This window comes from Maylandia zebra, linkage group LG10, assembly GCF_041146795.1.
Source record: "Maylandia zebra isolate NMK-2024a linkage group LG10, Mzebra_GT3a, whole genome shotgun sequence".
NCBI classification, from domain to species: Eukaryota; Metazoa; Chordata; class Actinopteri; order Cichliformes; family Cichlidae; genus Maylandia; species Maylandia zebra.
This window is the reverse complement of record NC_135176.1, coordinates 24751597-24772388: the sequence shown is the minus strand read 5'-3', so window position 1 is coordinate 24772388 and position 20792 is coordinate 24751597. Positions and strand designations below refer to the sequence as shown.

The 20792-nt window shown below is 39.4% G+C and overlaps 1 protein-coding gene, 5 non-coding genes and 1 pseudogene across 7 annotated transcripts; 1 reads left to right on the top strand and 6 right to left on the bottom strand.

Annotated features, from left to right (window-relative positions):
- The first annotated feature begins 591 nt into the window (after positions 1-591).
- On the top strand, positions 592-9309 carry LOC143420736 (tripartite motif-containing protein 16-like; annotated as a pseudogene).
- Positions 3780-3862, bottom strand: trnal-uaa (transfer RNA leucine (anticodon UAA)). Its single transcript has one exon. It is a non-coding gene; the product is annotated as a tRNA-Leu (tRNA).
- Positions 4707-4896, bottom strand: LOC112433609 (U2 spliceosomal RNA). The gene has a single exon (XR_003023583.2). It is a non-coding gene; the product is annotated as a U2 spliceosomal RNA (small nuclear RNA).
- On the bottom strand, positions 5506-5695 carry LOC112433351 (U2 spliceosomal RNA). Its single transcript, XR_003023486.2, has one exon. It is a non-coding gene; the product is annotated as a U2 spliceosomal RNA (small nuclear RNA).
- Positions 6305-6496, bottom strand: LOC143420897 (U2 spliceosomal RNA). Its single transcript, XR_013100664.1, has one exon. It is a non-coding gene; the product is annotated as a U2 spliceosomal RNA (small nuclear RNA).
- LOC111501168 (U2 spliceosomal RNA) lies at positions 7106-7296 on the bottom strand. Its single transcript, XR_002721413.1, has one exon. It is a non-coding gene; the product is annotated as a U2 spliceosomal RNA (small nuclear RNA).
- Positions 9310-11786: 2477 nt separating the features above from the next.
- lg10h5orf24 (linkage group 10 C5orf24 homolog) lies at positions 11787-20691 on the bottom strand. Of its 2 annotated transcripts, none has more exons than XM_004561770.4 (2): positions 20399-20691; positions 11787-18330 (listed from the first exon to the last, which is right to left on the bottom strand). In XM_004561770.4, exon 2 carries the CDS (start codon positions 18325-18327, stop codon positions 17704-17706), a length of 624 nt encoding a protein of 207 aa, XP_004561827.1. In that variant the 5' UTR covers positions 18328-18330; positions 20399-20691; the 3' UTR covers positions 11787-17703. The 2 variants fall into 2 exon arrangements, with proteins under 2 accessions (XP_004561827.1, XP_004561828.1); XM_004561771.4 differs by having other exon boundaries at positions 11787-18327.
- Positions 20692-20792: the final 101 nt, after the last annotated feature.

The window sequence follows — 20792 nt, the reverse complement described above, 5'->3', positions numbered from 1 at the left end:
CGTATCTTTTACCTTCTGGTGTGTGTTGTTTGTCTTTTGTATTTGATATCATTTTACTGCACTTTGGTTTGCCCTGTTGTTGTTTTTAAGTGCTTTATAAATAAAGTAGTACGGTAACTGTATTTGTTTAAATTACATACTTACAAGTCACCATTTTAGAAAATGCAAGATCAAATCAAAAATGAGTTACAAAAATACTTATATATTTGCCTCCAGTTAGCTGTATTATAATATAAAATACTTAAAAACATAACTATTGGAAAAGGAGTGAGCATCTTTACTCTCCAGGCAGAACAAAGCAAGTAACATGTTGAATATTTTCATGTTTTGAGACAGGCGAGATCACATGAAACAACTACTTCACCTTAACTCAAAAAATATATACCTAAGATCGTCTACAATCATTCACCGCACAACCCTTCCCTTCTTGCCCTGCTATCAGAATCAAAGTCCATTCAGTGTAAATATCTTTGTACCCTCCCCTTTCACAGACCTCCCTCAAAAGGACTTTGGGTTCGAATTTCAGTTCATATTTGCATTCTTATAACAGAAAGGAAAGCTTTCAGACATTTACAGTCATCGTGAGGAGACATGACGCAGCAAGTGAATCAAGAAAAATTGAGCTGTCCAATCTGTCTGGATCTCCTTAAGGATCCCGTCACTAATCCCTGTGGGCACAGCTGCTGCATGAGCTGTATCAAAAAATATTGGGATGAGAAGGAAACATACAGCTGCCCCCAGTGCAAGAAGACTTTTACACCGAGGCCTGTCCTGGTGAAAAACCATGTTAGCTGAGTTAGTGGACGACCTAAAGAAAGCAGGACTTCCAGCTGCTTCACCTGATCATGCCTATGCTGGACCTGAAGACGTGGCCTGTGATTTCTGTTCTGGGAAGAAGCTGAAAGCCTCCAAGTCCTGCCTGGTGTGTATGGCCTCTTACTGTGAGCAGCACCTCCAGCCTCACTACAACATAGCTCCACTAAAGAAACACAAGCTGGTCAAAGCCGCACTGATTAGCAGTGTATCTGTTATCTCTGCTTAATGGATGAACGCAAAGACCATGTCACAGTGTCAGCTGCAGCAGAAAGAGCTGAGAGGCAGAAAGATCGATCAGGGAATCGACAGAACATCCAGCAGAGAATCCAGGACAGAGAGAAAGATATGAAGGTGCTTCAGGAGGAGGTGGAGGCCATTAATCTTTCTGCTGATAAAACAGGGAAGGAGAGTGAGGAGTTGTTCAAAGACCTGATCAATCTAATTGAGAAAAAAAGCTCTGAGGTGAAGCAGAAGATCAGATCCAAGCAGGAAACTGAACAGAACAGAGTCAAAGAGCTTCAGGAGAAGCTAGAGCAGGAGATCAGAGATCTGAGGAGGAGAGACGCTGAACTGCAGCAGCTCTCACTGACTGAGGATCACCTCCATTTTCTGAAAAACTACTCCTCACTGTCACATCTGAGTGCATCTACAAACGTACCCACTATCAGTGTTCAACCTCAACAGTACTTTAAGGATATGATGATGGAAGTGTCACACCTCAGAAATGAACTACAGGCTGCTTTGAGTGAAGAGCCGGCAAACACCTGTCAGAAAATGACTCAAGTGGATCTAAAAGAGCCCGTGACTAGACACGAGTTTTTGAAATACGCCCGTAAAATCACACTGGATCCAAAGACTGCAAATCCATATTTATCTCTGAGTATGAGCAACAGGAAGGCAACGCTGACGCAAGTCGAACACTTGGTTTCCATTCATCCGAAAAGGTTCTTTTTTTTTTTTTTTTTTTTTTTTTTTTTTTTTTTGCCTGTCCCATTTGGTTCTTTAGCCATCAGAAATGTTGTCTGAAGACCAACAAGGATACCCAATGGATTTACTTTGCCAAATGGATCATCGTGGCATTGCCGTATTGGTCCATTTGGTCGATCTTTGTTTTTATTATTTATTATATTTTATTTTCAGATGTTACAGACGGGACAGACATGAGTGAGGGATAGGAAAGGGAGAAAGAAAGAGGAAGGAAAGGAAAAACAGAAGGGGAGAGGGACAGTGAGAAAGGGGGGGAGAAAGAAAATAAAAATCTCCTGGATCACCTGTTGAGAGAAGAATAGAAAACAAGCAAAAAAAAAAACAAAGCAACGTACTAAACACAACACCATCGCATTAATCTAGCTAAGTGTAAACAGCAGTAAATACTAAATATTCAATGTTGTTGTGCAGCACGCAGGACAGATGTGCTTCGAAGTAGCAGCCAAGAAAGGTGTAATTTGGGTCTACGAGCAGTGAACACCCGTGTGCATACCTGTGTGGATCAGCGCGCTTGTATTCCAAAGGTTTCTCCATGTAACGATCTGCTAGGGAGTGTGGGGGGGCCACAGCCCGATAAGCGGCCGCCAAGGAGTGAGCCCACCTGGACGCCCACCCCCAGACACAAAGAACCACCAACGCACCGACACCTGAGGGAGTCCGCCACTGCATCCGAAAAGGTTCTTACCATGGTGGCAGGTGATGAGTTCTGATGGTCTGACTGGATGTTGTTACTGGGAAGTAAAGTGGAGTGGTAAAGTTTTAATTGCAGTTACATACAATGACATTTGTAGAACAGGAAACAGGATTAAATGTGGATTTGGAAATAATGAGAAATCGTGGGCACTGGAATGTGAGGACGGTAGTTATGTTTTCAGACACAACAGCATTTCCGGTTTAATCTCAGGCCCTCAATCCTCCAGAGTGGGAGTGTATTTGGATCACAGGGCAGGTATTCTGTCTTTCTCCAGCATAGGTGTCAAACTCTGGCCCGCGGGCCAAATTTGGCCCGCAGCCTAATTACATTTGGCCCGCGAAGCCATACCAAATTACTATTAGAGCTGGCCTACTGGTATTATACAGCTAATATATATATTGTTTAGTATTAAGCTTTGCTTGTTCCATATTCAGTTTTTCAGCAAAACTTGCTTCCTTTAGCAATTTGCATACATTACTGCAAAAAATCATGTCCAACTTCAGAGGGATGCATGGCACATTCCTTCCCCCCTACCTTATCTCTTGGTACATCATCCCCCTTTTCACATATTCATAATCCCTCCCCACATAAACTTAAACATTTTTCATATAAACCTCAACACACATGGAATTGGGAAGATGTAAGCAAGGTGGAGAAGGCCTGGTAGGATATCAGCTTTGATAACTAGCACCTTTCCCAAAATGGTAAGCTTCCTCTTGTTCCATAGCCCCAATTTTATACGCATCTTCTTCAAAATCTTTCCCCAATTAAAGATAGCATCCCCCTCTGTATTCCCAAAGGAAATACCCAAGACCTCCAATGGCCCTCCACATAATTGATATTCACAAATTGCCTCTCTCCCGCCCGCCCATCTTCCCAGGTATTTATACATTGACTTATACTTGTTTATTTGAGGCCCCGCAGCCTTCAAAAACTCCTGTATAACTCTTATTGATTCTGTTACACTTTTATCATCAGCCAGGTACAGCATTGTGTCGTCTGCATACTGTTAAATTTTTAATGTTTCTCCTCCCGGTAACTGTATTCCTGTTATGTCTGGGCTTTCCCTAATTGCACAAGCCAACGGTTCTACATATAACATGTACAGTAAGACTGAGAGGGGGCAACCTTGGCACAGACCTCTCATTTGTCTTTCTTGTCTTACATCCCAGCTTTTTTGGGGGTGACTGGGTGGGGGGGATATTGCTCACAGCAAATTCCTATTGATCATTGTTGCTCCCATAGATACATTTCAGTTTACCAGTCATGAGGCTCCAAATTATACCAGGAGTGGGGTTTGAACCCACGAGAGCATGCGCTCATTGGAACTTAAGTCCAACGCCTTAACCACTCGGCCATCCTGGCGCATATATATTGTGTATGTGTGTTCCTTTAGGAAACAGGAAGATTGGTAGGAGAAAGAAACGTATTATTCTTGTTTGTTAGGATCATAGCCGTAAATGGAGGACTCTTATAAAGTCCATGGATTTTCATTCACACATATTACATGAGTTATCTACTCTTTACACACTAAGGATCCACACTACCAGGGCTACGGCACACAGCTGTTTTATAAATCATCAAAACCAATACTATCCTAAGATTTATTATATACAAAAATGATCTGTTCCAAAATGTTTTCATGTAATCCTGAAAACAGAAAAACAATCTTCTGCACTATTAACCATCCACAAATGGAAACAACAGACAATACAGGTGATTTTAGCTAAAGAAGCCAAGAAAAAGTTGTGGGGGTTTTTTTTTTCAAACGATGTAATTTACAGCCACAGAGGACAGAAAGCTGCAGTATGTAGAGAAAGAGAAGAGTTAAACCTATAATCAACATGAGTCCTTGTAGATGGCAGCCTCCGGTTTTTAAAGACTTCTATCGGTCTCTAGTGGACAACAGAGGTAACTGCAGGATTCGAGCCAGAATAATGTAACTGCAGTTCAAAACTACATATTTTTTTTGATTTCCCATAGAAAGTGTGTGTCCACGTGTCAGTCCAAGTGGCAGGATTTAGTAATTCTCGTAATAGTTAAATGTAACTCATTCACAAATATTAAGTCGCAACATTTCAGCCTGACTAACCTTCGAAGATTACACGAAGGCAATGTCCACATATCCACACGCACGCATATATCTAACGTATAACAAATTTCTTTACAGAAACTGTTGAATCAAATTACACTTCTTTTTCACAGCTTCAGGGAGTGCACCGTTCCTGGAAATACTGCAATACCAGGTCGATGCGTGGAGTGGACGGAGCAAGCCCCTATTCCATCTCCCTGTTCCAAAAATCAATTTAATATATGGTCCCCGGGTAGGGGACGTATCAGATATTAAACTGATAAGAACAGATTTTTTTTTTCTTTTTTATTTTTACTTACAACACCATCTTACATTTCCATTTGCTCAACATTCCATTGAATACTTTTCATATTTCACAAAAACATCTTTTACATCATTCATAATAATCCTTCCACCTATCCTTAATCGTGTCTATTCCCCATCTTTGTAATTCATGCCGATATATCCCCTCAAATTCCCTCTCTATATCCTTTATTGTTCCCATCTCTTTCCATTCATACCCCCCCCTTATATACCCCTGTCTTGCCCTCCATATCTTAAGTTTTGTAATTGATAACAACATACAACGTATTTTATTTTCCTCCTTCTTTTTATCCTTAGGCCTAAGATAAGTTATTTCCTCATATGTCAAAGCCTCTAGTCCCTTATACCTCCTCTTCATTCCAGCCCATACCTTTTTTGCATATTTGCACCCCCATAGGACGTGTTCAATCGTTTCTTCCTCTGTGCAATTATCCCTCGGACATTCTTTTAACTTCCCCAAATTATGTGCATACATCGTAGTCCTTACAGGTAATTTCCTATGTAGGTGCACGAAGGCAATGTCCACATATCCACACGCACGCATATATCTAACGTATAACAAATTTCTTTACAGAAACTGTTGAATCAAATTACACTTCTTTTTCACAGCTTCAGGGAGTGCACCGTTCCTGGAAATACTGCAATACCAGGTCGATGCGTGGAGTGGACGGAGCAAGCCCCTATTCCATCTCCCTGTTCCAAAAATCAATTTAATATATGGTCCCCGGGTAGGGGACGTATCAGATATTAAACTGATAAGAACAGATTTTTTTTTTCTTTTTTCTTTTTACTTACAACACCATCTTACATTTCCATTTGCTCAACATTCCATTAAATACTTTTCATATTTCACAAAAACATCTTTTACATCATTCATAGTAATCCTTCCACCTGTCCTTAATCGTGTCTATTCCCCATCTTTGTAATTCATGCCGATATATCCCCTCAAATTCCCTCTCTATATCCTTTATTGTTCCCATCTCTTTCCATTCATACCCCCCCCTTATATACCCCTGTCTTGCCCTCCATATCTTAAGTTTTGTAATTGATAACAACATACAACGTATTTTATTTTCCTCCTTCTTTTTATCCTTAGGCCTAAGATAAGTTATTTCCTCATATGTCAAAGCCTCTAGTCCCTTATACCTCCTCTTCATTCCAGCCCATACCTTTTTTGCATATTTGCACCCCCATAGGACGTGTTCAATCGTTTCTTCCTCTGTGCAATTATCCCTCGGACATTCTTTTAACTTCCCCAAATTATGTGCATACATCGTAGTCCTTACAGGTAATTTCCTATGTAGGTGCACGAAGGCAATGTCCACATATCCACACGCACGCATATATCTAACGTATAACAAATTTCTTTACAGAAACTGTTGAATCAAATTACACTTCTTTTTCACAGCTTCAGGGAGTGCACCGTTCCTGGAAATACTGCAATACCAGGTCGATGCGTGGAGTGGACGGAGCAAGCCCCTATTCCATCTCCCTGTTCCAAAAATCAATTTAATATATGGTCCCCGGGTAGGGGACGTATCAGATATTAAACTGATAAGAACAGATTTTTTTTTTTTCTTTTTTCTTTTTACTTACAACACCATCTTACATTTCCATTTGCTCAACATTCCATTAAATACTTTTCATATTTCACAAAAACATCTTTTACATCATTCATAGTAATCCTTCCACCTGTCCTTAATCGTGTCTATTCCCCATCTTTGTAATTCATGCCGATATATCCCCTCAAATTCCCTCTCTATATCCTTTATTGTTCCCATCTCTTTCCATTCATACCCCCCCCTTATATACCCCTGTCTTGCCCTCCATATCTTAAGTTTTGTAATTGATAACAACATACAACGTATTTTATTTTCCTCCTTCTTTTTATCCTTAGGCCTAAGATAAGTTATTTCCTCATATGTCAAAGCCTCTAGTCCCTTATACCTCCTCTTCATTCCAGCCCATACCTTTTTTGCATATTTGCACCCCCATAGGACGTGTTCAATCGTTTCTTCCTCTGTGCAATTATCCCTCGGACATTCTTTTAACTTCCCCAAATTATGTGCATACATCGTAGTCCTTACAGGTAATTTCCTATGTAGGTGCACGAAGGCAATCTCCACATATCCACACGCACGCATATATCTAACGTATAACAAATTTCTTTACAGAAACTGTTGAATCAAATTACACTTCTTTTTCACAGCTTCAGGGAGTGCACCGTTCCTGGAAATACTGCAATACCAGGTCGATGCGTGGAGTGGACGGAGCAAGCCCCTATTCCATCTCCCTGTTCCAAAAATCAATTTAATATATGGTCCCCGGGTAGGGGACGTATCAGATATTAAACTGATAAGAACAGATACTACACTTGATCTTAGCCAAAAGGCCGAGAAGCGATACCCACATATGGCACGACAGAAACGACTCATTCTGCTTACTGCAACTCTAACTCATGGTTACAATGAAGAACACAGTCGCCTTCTAACAAATGGTAGAGGACAGGTCGATGTTTTACTGACGTTTTACCTCCGAAAATCACAATATAACTATGGTCGGCATGTTTCAGTTTATAAACGGCGCCACATATATAACGACACTTTAGTTTCTGAAACGCCGGTCAGCGCGTGCCGGTTAATGAGATTCAAAATCACGTGGTCGTCTGCAGTCCAATCAGCGGTCGTTAAGACGGAGCGTCTTAAATTCATTTTTATAACTTTCTTGGCGTTATAATTGTTTTCATAATATGATAATTACAAGATGAAAGAATTATAATACCAGTATCGTGCGTTGAAATGAAACGACGAAAATCAAATAAACACGTCTATGATTGTTTAAGGTTTCACAAAGACACACTTCCGCCCTCAGGTGTACAGACAGAAAACTGCACAAAGTCTACTCTAGACCACAGTAATCTACTGTAGAGTACTGACACTGGATTTGCAGCAGTTTCTAACCATGGAAGTGGACATACAAAACTAGCTTAAATAAGTTACAATTATTTATGCATTTTTGTAACTTTGGTGTGAAATGAGAAAGTCTGAGAAAACTTGCAGCTGGAGGGAGGTTGAATGTATCTGTTTATCTTTTCTGCATTTGTATTACTTTAACGAACTAACCCCAGTGCTATTTCTTTTTTTTAAAAACAAACAAAAAAACATAACAAACAAACAAAAGAAAAGCGAATAATTTTTTTTACACTTTAGCTTGTTTAGCAGTTAGCAAAACACCCTTAGGTTAGAAAACACACAAAAAATAAACAAACAAAAACAATTAGGATTAACAAAACAGTACGACATCGACAATTGAAACTAGGGTTAAATGTCAGAATGAAATAAAAGGCACTGTTCATAAAGAGTTGGTTTTACCACACCTACCTTTAAAAGGTTCTCTTAGGGGGCAGTGTTTACTTTATACGAAGTAATAGAATACAAGCCACCCTAAGCCGTAGACCGCAAGACGTCTTAAGATTGTGGTGTGATGGTGTGACATTTAATAAAAACATTAAATAGAACTATTGCCAGCTATTTTTTAAACACTTCAAAAACAAAGCCAGTTTAACCACCTTAAACTAACAAAAGCTACACTTACACCAAAAGAATCAGACATGTAAACTGCTCTTGAAGCATTTACAATTCTTAAGATTGCAGTCCCATTTAGAAGAAAACTGGGTGATGTAGAGACAAGGCACCATCTTGGTTAAAATATATATTTAAGTCAGCTCAAGAGGACAAAGGCAAGGAAGGCAGCAGGTTCGAATGGAATCTGCTCCAGATTGCTCAGGGACTGTGCAGACCAGCTGTGTCAGGTGGTCCTGTACATCTTCAACCTGAGCCTGAGTCTGGAGAGGGGTCCTGAACCGTGGAAGACTTCCTGCATGGTTCCGATGCCAAAAATCGCACACCCCAAGGAGCCAAACAACCTCAAGCCTGTGGCCTCGACTTCTCATCTGATGAAGACCATGGAAAGGCTCGTTCTGCACCACTTTTGCCCACTGGTGAGCTCAGCGATCGACCCCCTGCAGTTCACCTACCGATCTGGAATCGGGGTGGATGACGCTGTCATCTACCTTTTACACCGATCCCTCTCTCACCTAGAACAGTCTGGGAGCACTGTGAGGAAAATGTTTTTTGACTTCTCCAGGAGACTAAGGTCCTTTGGAGTCTGCAGGACTCTCTTAAGGACATTCTATGATACCGTGGTAGCATCTGCCCTTTTCTATGCAATGGCCTGCTGGGGGAGCAGATGCACGGACAGGGACAGGAGCAGGTTTGACAAACTGGTGCGGAGCTCTAGCTCTGTGCTGGGATGTCCTCTGGAGTCTGTGGAGGCAGTGGGCAAGAGGAGGATATTAGTAACGCTGACATCCATCATGAACAACCCACATCACCCTCTGCATGAGTCTGTGTGCTGAGCAGCTCTTTTAGTCAGAGAGTGAAACAGCCTCACTGCAGGAAGGAGCGCTCTCGCAGATCATTCATCCCAACAGCAGTTAGACTCTATAACTCCTCAATCACAAAATCATAAGTCACTGGACATTGTGGACATACACTGTCACACTTCATGCATAATGCATCTTTTTATATGTATGGACGTGTGCAGGTATATGTGTATGTATACATATGTATATTTAGTGTGTACATTCAATTCAATTCAATTTTCAATTCAATTTTATTTATAAAGCGCCATATCACAACAAAAGTCGCCTCAAGGCGCTTCATAGATACAGAGAAAAACCCAACAATCATATGACCCCCTATGAGCAAGCACTTTGGCGACAGTGGGAAGGAAAAACTCCCTTTTAACAGGAAGAAACCTCCGGCAGAACCAGGCTCAGGGAGGGGCGGCCATCTGCTGCGACCGGTTGGGGTGAGAGAAGGAAGACAGGATAAAAGACATGCTGTGGAAGAGAGACAGAGGTTAATAACAGATATGATTCAATGCAGAGAGGTCAATTCACACATAGTGAGTGAGAAAGGTGACTGGAAAGGAAAAACTCAGTGCATCATGGGAATCCCTCGGCAGCCTACATCTATTGCAGCATAACTAAGGGAGGATTCAGGGTCACCTGGTCCAGCCCTAACTATATGCTTTAGCAAAAAGGAAAGTTTTAAGCCTAATCTTAAAAGTAGAGATAGTGTCTGTCTCCCGAATCCAAACTGGAAGCTGGTTCCACAGAAGAGGGGCCTGAAAACTGAAGGCTCTCCCTCCCATTCTACTTTTAAATACTCTAGGAACAACAAGTAGGCCTGCAGAGCGAGAGCAAAGTGCTCTAATAGGGTGATATGGTACTACAAGGTCATTAAGATAAGATGGGGCCTGATTATTTAAGACCTTGTATGTGAGGAGCAAGATTTTGAATTCAATTCTGGATTTAACAGGAAGCCAATGAAGGGAAGCCAAAACAGGAGAAATCTGCTCTCTCTTTCTAGTCCCTGTCAGGACTCTTGCTGCAGCATTTTGGATTAGCTGAAGGCTTTTCAGCGAGTTTTTTGGACATCCTGATAATAATGAATTACAGTACACATGTGTGTGTAGTGTGCATGTACATGTCTATACTTATAGATATCTATTACTTACAAATTAATAGTAGCGGTAAAATAGTTAAATTTATGTCTTGCATGTTTCTACAACCATATCCATAATCACATACTGTGTATGCTACCACTGTATATATCACAGGTGTCAAACTCTGGCCAAATTTGGCCCGCAGCCTAATTACATTTGGCCCGCGAAGCCATACCAAATTACTATTAGAGCTGGCCTACTGGTATTATACAGCTAATATATATATTGTTTAGTATTAAGCTTTGCTTGTTCCATATTCCGTTTTTCAGCAAAACTTGTTTGAGTCCATAAGAAAAGATTCATTCTTATATCTGAGAATCTGAAGATTTTGTTTTTCAATAAATATTAACGTTAGCCCGCGACTTTGTTCCAGTTTTGAATATTGGCCCACTGTGTATTTGAGTTTGACACCCCTGTTCTACAGCATCACTGAGACCATGAATCTCCTCCACAGAGTCCAGGCCAGGTTCACTCAGCCTCTCTATCCTGGTTTTTGGTTGTCAGCATTTGTTGGAGACACTGTTGAGTTGTGTAAGTTAAAGTAGACCGGAGTGATGACTGATCTGTGGTGAACAGTAAAATAATATATGCTGAGATGTGGCTGCACTGCTGAGGTCAAACTCTGTGGGTGAGAATTTAAAAAAATTGAAAAATACTGCATTTATAAAAGCAGGTATACTTATAACATATGCAGATTTTATAAGAATAAAACTTGCATTAGAAAGTGTTTTGATTTATTCATTTAAATAAACCTATTAATTTCTCTGAACACAATCATCTCCGAAAGGAATGTATTATAATGTAAGAAAATGTCATTATAATTTATATATTAATTAATTCAATGTCTATATTTGTTGCTGGGTATTTCATATGCTGTGTATTCTTCTTGTATATATTATAAAGCTGTTTTAATGATATTACAAAATCACAGCAGTATTAAATGTAAATTTAAGCATGTTTAATTGAAGCATTCTGAATAATGACCAAATTTACTTTTGGTAGCTATAATGTTAACACTAATGCTTTCAATCTTTACAAATGCAGGATTTTTAATTGTTATAGAGTATATTTAGTGTAAAAGCTCAGGTTATCTTTTCTTCCACTGAGCAAAACGGTCCCGTCTTTTGTAACCTGCACAGCAGAAGAGCCACACCTGATGGTTGCATTTATTTCTGATAGATTTCCTATTGTCCTGTCCATGGCCATTTAAAATAAATCTTGGATTTGTTCCACTTTTATGATTCTCAATTTCTTTACTTTTATTTTAATATAACAAATAAGTAAAAGGTTACAAAAGTAAATAAAAGTAAACATTTCACCAGACAGTGTTACTTTCAGATTTATTACACAACTTGTTTAAACATTCCACAACAATCATGCAGGAATAAAATGGGAATTATACAAAGCTTTACACGCTTCTCCAATCACACTTCAGGAATAACTGGACTTCTGATCATTGTCTCAAAAACACTCAAAATGTGAGGTAATTTTTAAAAATCATTATCTACAGACGAAAGACCGTGTGTTGACTGAATGCCGAAGAGGGTGAAAGAAACAAAAACACTCATTATAGGGTAATGAAGTCAGCAATTAACTATACATAACTGTGCACTGCGTCAGCATTGAGTTCATTTGGAATATTAAAGTTTAAAATGCCAGGAATGTCAACAAATGCACCATCAATTCCTTATCCCTTATTTGATGTCCTCCTTAGAAGTAAAAAAAAATTACACATCAGAAATTATTAACATAACACCTTGTCCTTTTTTCTTTTGTACATCAATTCTACAAAAGAAATAAAAGCTACAGTAAAACAGACGCACAAACAAAGTCAGGGCGCTCTGGGATCATTGGACATTTATCATTTCATTCCCTTAAATTCTTACCATTCAGAGAAAATCTGTAAAGGTGCAGAAAGTGTCTTACCTAAATTCTGACTTTGAAAGGTCAAATACTTGAGAGTCAATCATAACTACCTCAGCCTCAGCATATATCTATACTTAAAAATATCAAAGCTTGAGATAATTAAGATAACGGTTGTTATAATTACCTTCTGTTCTTTTAACGCCTGTAACACAAAAAGCTTCCTGTCTTTTTTTTAAGAGCTGAAACATGTTTTGGGGGTTTTCCTTAGTTGCATACACTATACACACTATATGGACAAACGTATTGAGCCACAACTTTCAGTCTTTCAGTCTCATTGCCACAGGTGTGTAAAATCAAGCACCTACCCACACAGTCTGCCTTTTGTGAAAGAATGAGTCATTCTGAAGAGCTCACATTCAAGCGTAGTGCTGCGGTACCTCTGCAACAAGTCAGTTTTCATGCTAGATATATTCAACAATCAGCTGTAAGTGGTTTTATTGCAAAGTGGAAGTGTTTAGGAACCACAGCAACTCAGTCATGAAGTAATAAGAGCAGAGGAGGCATAGTGTTTAACAGTCAGCAACGCTCTGCTGACTCTGCCGCGCTCCAAAGCTCCTCTAGCTTTAACATCCTGAGTTCAATTCCACCATCAGGCCGGGGTCTTTCTGTGTGGAGTTTGCATGTTCTGCCCGTGTTTGCGTGGGTTCTCTCCGGGTACTCCGGCTTCCTCCCACTGTCCAAAGACATGCACTTGGGGATAGGTTAATTGGTTAATCCAAATTGCCCATAGGTGTGAATGTGCGAGTGAATGTGAGTGCGAATGGTTGTCTGTCTCTGTGTGTTGGCCCTGCGACTAATTATTGGAATTCAATCCAGATAACAGTTTCCCCCTTACTTGCTAAAAAAAAAAAACGCATATGAGAGCTAGCTAAGCTCTTTCAATAAAAAATTGAATATGCCTGATGAGGGTTTTTTACACATAATCTGGGTGTTTGGCGTTAAATACTGTTGTTATTAACAGATTTTAAAAAACGCAAAGTTTCCAAAACTCCACTGTCTTTGTGCAAATATCTAGCTTTTAGCCGCTAATAGCAAACTAGCAAGATGTAAAAGTCTATTGGAGCTGCTAAAAGTGAACAAAGCTAATTGTGTGTGTGTGTGTGTTCACTTTTTCAGTAAGTTGCAGATGTTATAAGAACAGAAGCTACCCAGAAGATTGAAGAGCAGTAACAAAAAGCCATATGTCACAGCTTTTACTAAAAGGTGACTTACACATGTTATAAGCAACCTTAACATGTCTTCAAATCTCCCTTTAAGTCACTGCGAGCAAACTTCACAATAGCCATTGTGTATGCTCTTATTTATGCTTTTCCTGCTGTGTCATATATCAAAATGTCTGCTGTGGGAAAAGCTCCCCAGTTATGTTGATCCTATCAGGGTTAGAAACAAATAATAACAATTTAATAAACACTTTAGCCACAAATACTGTGTGAAAAAAAAAGGTCAGATCATGAGAAAAACAGGCACCATATCCACCATAATCTCAATGGAAAATATCAGGTAAATATCAAACATGACTATATAAGAATTATGGATAAAAAGAAGTCTAATTTTGAAGCATATAAATAGAAAACAATGAAAAGTAAAGTTTGTATTATCAACGTGTACTACTTTACAGTGTGCTCATTAAACACATACTCTCCCAGATGTAACAATGTAACGATGAAGCCAAACAATCATATTTTATGGGTTAGTGGTTTGTTTGTTTTTTAACTTCCATTTCCATTTTCATGCGCCGGCTGTTTTGTGAGGTTGTTCGAGTATTTTTAGATCAAGTCAGATGAGATCATATTCTTTGGTAAAAGGAGGGTGAAGAGGATGTTTGTATGAATTACCTCTGATAACACTACGCACGTCAACAAACCAATGATAAAAGGCCTTATACACAAGTTTAAAAATACAATGATAAAAAGTGATAGTATCAAAGTTTCCACAGTACAATACATACAATAGATTATTGCACCAAATGTAACTATTATAAATGTTATAGCAGAGCGACTTAGTGACACTGTTTCACTTTCTCCACTCTCTGGATTTAAAGCCACCCATAAATGAATAATACAATTAAAAAGCGAATGTTCAGTAGGGAACGTTTTAAAGACCAAAAATTATTATTTGCTGAATGATTAAGTAAAAAAATTATAGTGGCAAGTAGTTACATAGCCAATCGGTCATTTTGTATCAAAATTCTCATTAACTATATGTGTATTACACATGTTGTAAAGTCACAAATATTAAACCAATAAAGCTTTGTGCATCTTACATTTACACTAAACTGGCATTTCAGAAAACATCGCTTTCACCTACGGTCGGCTTCAAGTGCGTTACAGGGTAATGGTAATATACCTAAAAATGCACAATAAATACTAACCTTAAATAATAAGCATGATTGGACTTTGTCATCACTTAAAAAATAATGAGCTGCTTAAACTTTTCCTTTAGGAAAGTTACATTTTAAGTGATGATTTTAAGTGATGATGCTGTGAGACTCACAGCAGTGATGGTGTGATCACCAAATGTTGCTATCAGCTCGTCTTTCCTCTGGAGGAACAGCGCCCTCTCTCTGCAGATTTCCCACTAAAACCTAGAGGCCTGTGGTGGGAGAAAGCCTTATTAGATGGTCTGATTTGTTTACTTTCAGCATTTTGTCCATACACTGCCTGGCCAAAAAAACAAATTTTACAAAGCAAAAAAAAAAGAAAAATTTTCATCCATCATTTTTCATCCAAGTATGTTGGAAGGGTCAAATTATTGGCCTCTTTCAGGCAAAGAAAACAACTAAAGAGACTGATAAACTACTAAAACCGGGTAGGGGCTTTCCAAGTTCTCATTACAATAAGGCAGTAAGCACAGAGTAAAAAGAACAGGACTAAACAAAACCACTCGTCAATGAAAGGGTAGAAAAGGGTTCAATTTGGTAGGAAGTATAAAGATTGGACTCAGCAGTGGAAAAATTGCCAGATTTAACCCTTTAACGCCTATTGTTTCATATTACATACATTCAGTTTTTTGTGAGTTATATCATCAGTGTGATTTTTTTTCCCAATAACAAACCTAAAAAAATTAATTTTTAAGTATTTTCTTTGAAGCCAGATGTAGCAAACACAATATAAATTAAAAGTCATATATAGAAATTAAAATGTAATTCATTTTTCAAACAAATTTGCTAGATAGTTCAATAAACTCTCCATTTTCAAAAAATTCAAAGAACTTTCTAGCAATTATTTCATATTTCAGGCTTTCATAACCCTGCAGGAGCATGCAACTGTGTATGTACAAAAACGTGGTGACGCTGCATAAGCTTATCGAAACAATGCCATGGTGAATGCGAGCTGTCATCAAAGCTAAAAAGGCAGTGCAAGATATTATTAGATTTTTTTTGACAGGCAGTGTATTTTCTGATCTGTGAGCAAGGATGCCAATAAGACTTTTGAGTCTTTAGCTGGGTAAAAGTGTTTAACTTTTAAAAGTCATATCATTCGAATTACATTCAGCAACACATTCATAGCAGATGAGATTCTGAATATCTGTGAATCTGTTCACTATCTTGGGACAAATGTAACACTGACGCAAGATTTCATTATTTTACACCAACAAATGGACCCTGTGGTTTGACACAAAACAAGAACACAATAATAGGTAACAGATTTTCCTCTACAATGTGAGCCTTTTAGAATAAAGCAGTGTACCCTTTCTCTTACTTTATACTGACATCTACACACTAAAAACAGTCACACGGGTTTACATTTTGCCGTAGGAGTGATAAATGCAAAGCTAAAAATGAAGCTTTTAGATCAATATAAGGACATTTAAGCTGCGTTTCAAACACAAGTGCCTCCTAAAAACGAAACAAAACATGTCTAAAAGTTGTTCCAGAGCAGGAACAGTGAGGAAGGTCATATTTTTAAATGGGCATGTTGCTTTTTTAAGACATTAAGTTTGTCGTTCTTGTAAAAGTAAGCTGTGTAGAAAAAGAGCGCATTTTAAAAAATGATTATTTTGGTATTTGTGCTGAAATTTGCAAAAGAATAGCAGACAAAAGCAGAGAGTGGAGAAACAAGTCCCACCACAAATAAGCCAGCAGGTTGCTGGGACTAGCTAGTGGCTGTGAAGAGTGATCAAATACAAAAACACCATCCATCCAAATGTCTACAGCTTCTCTGTGCCGAATATGTAACAAAAAAGGCAACCACAGTCCACATTAGCCAATTTGTAGCAAGTCATCAGAGACGAAGAGTGTTGCTGTGAAGGTGTGTACATTTTTTTTTAAAGTTTTATACTTTTAGTTTAAAAAAATACAAACAAAACCTTAGCTGAATAACAATGATCTGCATGTTGAGTCAGTGGTTTTGCATGCAAATAATATGTAGATATTTTGCAATGTGACATTTAGAGAATAAAATCTGTTTTTAGGAGGAATTCCTTTTTTGTGTTACATGAGGAGCTGAGTGGAACTGGATCGGTCAGATTTTAGTTCTTGGATGCTGGATAAATATTTAGATTTCTACTTTTGAAGTGCCACTGAGCAAACCACTAGACTACCAACCTTTCCTCTATAACTATATTTCTTTACTTCCTATCAACCTGCCTGTTTTTCATGACGGCAGCTCATTTAAATTACAAACTGTAGTTCAGCAATAATGTCCTTGTTTACATCAAACAAGATTTTGAATTGTTTCCATTAGAGGTTTCCTCGATAATTTAAAAATAAATGATCAACATCACATCATACATTATTGTGTAGCTGTTCTTATTCTATGCTTTTGCATGGCTATGGTTACACACTCTCTTGCGAACTCCATTTATTTGGAGATTTAATTAAATTGCCTCAAAAGAAATTATGCAATAGACAACGGTGTAGATGAACTTGCAAAATTGCAATAATATTGTCGTTATCGGCAATAATCGTGAAGAGAAAATCTGACAGGACAGTCCAAGTTTCCAACATTTGTTGGCGTTAAATTGCTACATGTAACACTCTAAGACTTAACTACCACAGTAGCTGCTGGATAAAAGCCTCTTGTTCAATGAATATCTGGTATTTTTTTCTCCCCAGAAAACAGATACAGCAATGTGTACACTGTGTAGTGAAACCTTTCGCACACTATAGATCTCTAGCACTGAAAAACAGTAATTTTATCAGGTGGCAGGCACACAAAAGACACAAACACGAATAATAGAAAAATCCTCCCCTCTCTCTGCCACACAGCAGACTAGGAAAGTTTGCAATCACCCTCAATATGTGGCAGGAAACCTGTGCGTGTCTGTCTGTTATTCCAGAGACGAAGGGTGAAGTAGAAACGGGGTACAGGCTTTACTCATTAGCGGGCTTCTCTTTGCAGGAAGGTTCACAGAGGATTTCTTTGTGTGGTAGTGGATAGGGGAAAGCTGCTCCGCTGCAAGTGCTACTGTGAACCAGTTTGTTGAGGCGAGAGAGGCCCTTGATGCTGCCAGGAGGCCTCCCGGGGCTGACCTTATACCCCGCCGCTCTGGTCGTACCGAGCGGCCTTCCAGGACTCGTCTTGAACCCGGCAGCTCTGGTGGTGCCGAGTGGTCGCCCTGTGCTGGTTCTATAACCAGCTAGCTTGGTGGTTCCCAAAGGCCTCCCACGTCTGCCCGTCTTCCCGACAGACTTGTTCTTCTTCTTGGCATCATCTGTTGCTTGATTGGTGTTTTTTAACCCTGCTAGCTTTCCAGACGAGCGGGGGTCACCCCCAAGAACTTCCTGTCTCTGGCACACCATGGGCTTGTGGCTCTGGGTGGGTAAGGCCATGGGAGCCAGTGTCATCTGGAGGGATGATGGAGGGGGAGGAGGGTAGAACTTGCTGGCCTGTGAGGTGCACAGGTCAAAGTGAGCAGTGGGGTGGTGGCTGTCCTCTGCTAGGCACGACGGCCTGCTGTTCATGCAGAAGTCACTGGTTGTCACCTGGCGCATCATCTTCTGTTGGGGGTTGGAAATAATGCATCATCACTCAAACATCAGGACTAATGTTTTCTGGATAGTGCCATGTCAGGTTAAAGTTAAAAAACAACTCTGCAGTTGAAACTGATCATACCCATATTTGCATGAAGACAAGAAACATGGGAACACTAAGACTTCAGTGAAATATTCTGAAAGCATCATCTGGTCTAATCCAGATCTACACACGATGGGTCTAATCCCATCCCAACAGATTATTCTCATAAGAAAGGTCAAGAAAGGGTGCTGCTTATTTCTGAAGTGAGCTTCACTTTTGTGCTGCTGGTCAAAGTTCAAATTTAGTGTCAGCGCTAAATATTAAGGGCTCATTACTGCCACGCTGACAGTAGAAGGCTGAAAGCATCTACTATGACCAAGGGGCAACAATGACCACATTGCACACTGAAAGGGGAAACTTCAAAGTGCATGAAGGTGGGAGACGATGCTATATCTGAACCATTTTAACAGAAGAAAGGACTTGAGGATTGTTTTGCTCTGCAGAGAAGGAGCAGCAGCATACTGTAATGTGGCTGTGTGCTGAAGTCGAGGTTATTACAGCAAACAAACTACACAATAACTGTTGTCTCATGGTGTTTGTACTATAAGATAAAGACCCAACAATCAGACCTCAAATAAAACGTAGACTCAAAAAGAAAGGCAAACTAACAGAAACAATAATGGACTTACAAAAGTAATCCACAATATTGAGTAAATATGCTTAGTCTTAGTTAACTTGCACTACTTCTAAGCACTTTGTTCTCCAATTTCTCTTGTTTCTTATTTATTCCTGCTGTCTTACTCTTTATATTTTGTTCCTGCACAGTTGGCATGGAGGACTTATAACTTAGTTCTACATGTACAGTGACAATAAAGGGCTATTTTATTTATTTTCAGCCTGAGGAGGCATTGGTTAATCTGTTGGGTTGTTTGTTTGTTTGTTTTTATTATAATGACTGTGAGTCAACTGCCTTCACACAGTGTTGTCCTTGTTTTATAATACCAGCTTTGAACTTCCTAATCTGCCTTCAATAATAATTAGCACGGAAACATACAAAACTAAACTAAAAGTAAACAAGAAAAACAAGCAAATCCACTCTGAAACTAAACAGAATTAAAACCAAATTAGAAATTTGGATTCACACCCTTCATGTAACAACAACAACCCCTAAAAGTTAAAAAACATTATTGTTATTATTACTACTACTACTACTACCTATATAACCAGGCAAATACCCTTCATATAACAACAAAAAAACAAGTGCTGAAACTATTAAAATAAACAAGAAAATCCCCTGAAACTAAACAGAATTAAAAGTAACTTATTAGAAATATTGAAATAACAAAAAAAAAAATACAAAAACTATAGATCTCGATGAAAAATGCTTTGTTTAGAAACTCAAGTTCACATCTAGTTCGCTTGTTTACACGCAGACTTTCTCGTGTTAACTCGACCATGAAAAGCTGTTTCATAATTTAACAAACAGCATATGATTACATACGTCCCATAAACAGCTTCGACCTTAAGAATAAGGATAGACCTCACCAAAGTGGTGCTGAAGTGCCTTAGAGCAAGACCTCTCCTCTCGCCGGTCATAAAACCGCGTTAGACTGAATGCATTTGGCTGCTTTGCACACTTTAATTACAGTAATGAAGAGTGTAAATGGAGTGAAGTAAAGAGTGCACACAGCTGCTGTCGCCTTTTCTGCAGAGGAAACGGGACGCAGGGAGGTGTGGACTTTCACCATCACACACGCTACACTGTCAGTAGTAATATTCATTCACAAAAAACAAAATGCACATGGATTCCGCATCTTTGCATTCAGACAAAACCTCCAGCTCTCCGTTAACGAGCAGCACCGAGGGCTGAACGTAGCCTCGTTCCTGGCCCGAATAACGGGCTTTTTTTTTAAGAGACACAGAGACTGGTTTACTCTGTTTACAACATGGCAGCTGACCGCGGACAGAGCTGATTTATGTGCTCGCATTTGAGCCGCATAACGAATCTAAATGCCCCTCCGGAGACCCGCGTTAGCGCTAACGTTACTGTACCTCGATTGTTCGCAGATCTCGGAGCAGAAAGGGTTAAGGAGCAAAATGATCTTTCATCCCCCTCAAAGCGCGAGTCGATCCATTTTCCAGAATATTTTCTCGCCACAGGACATCGGTTCGCTAACACACGATCACCGCATCGGGTAGTTTCGACGCGAGCGACGATGAGAGGTGAGATGTGGTCAGCTAGACGGCTCCTTTTTTCATCTCCCAGCTCCAGCGGTTTGGATAAGAAACGCAGCCATTTTCCATTAAAAATTAATAAGACAGCAGCGCAGTCTGAGCATGCGCACAACAGCAAACTGGGGATGTGAAGAGGTTATTCTCCTTCCCCTCCTCCTGAACTGCTTTCACGACGGAAAACGCTTTTTTTGTCTCTCAAGTCCTGAAAATT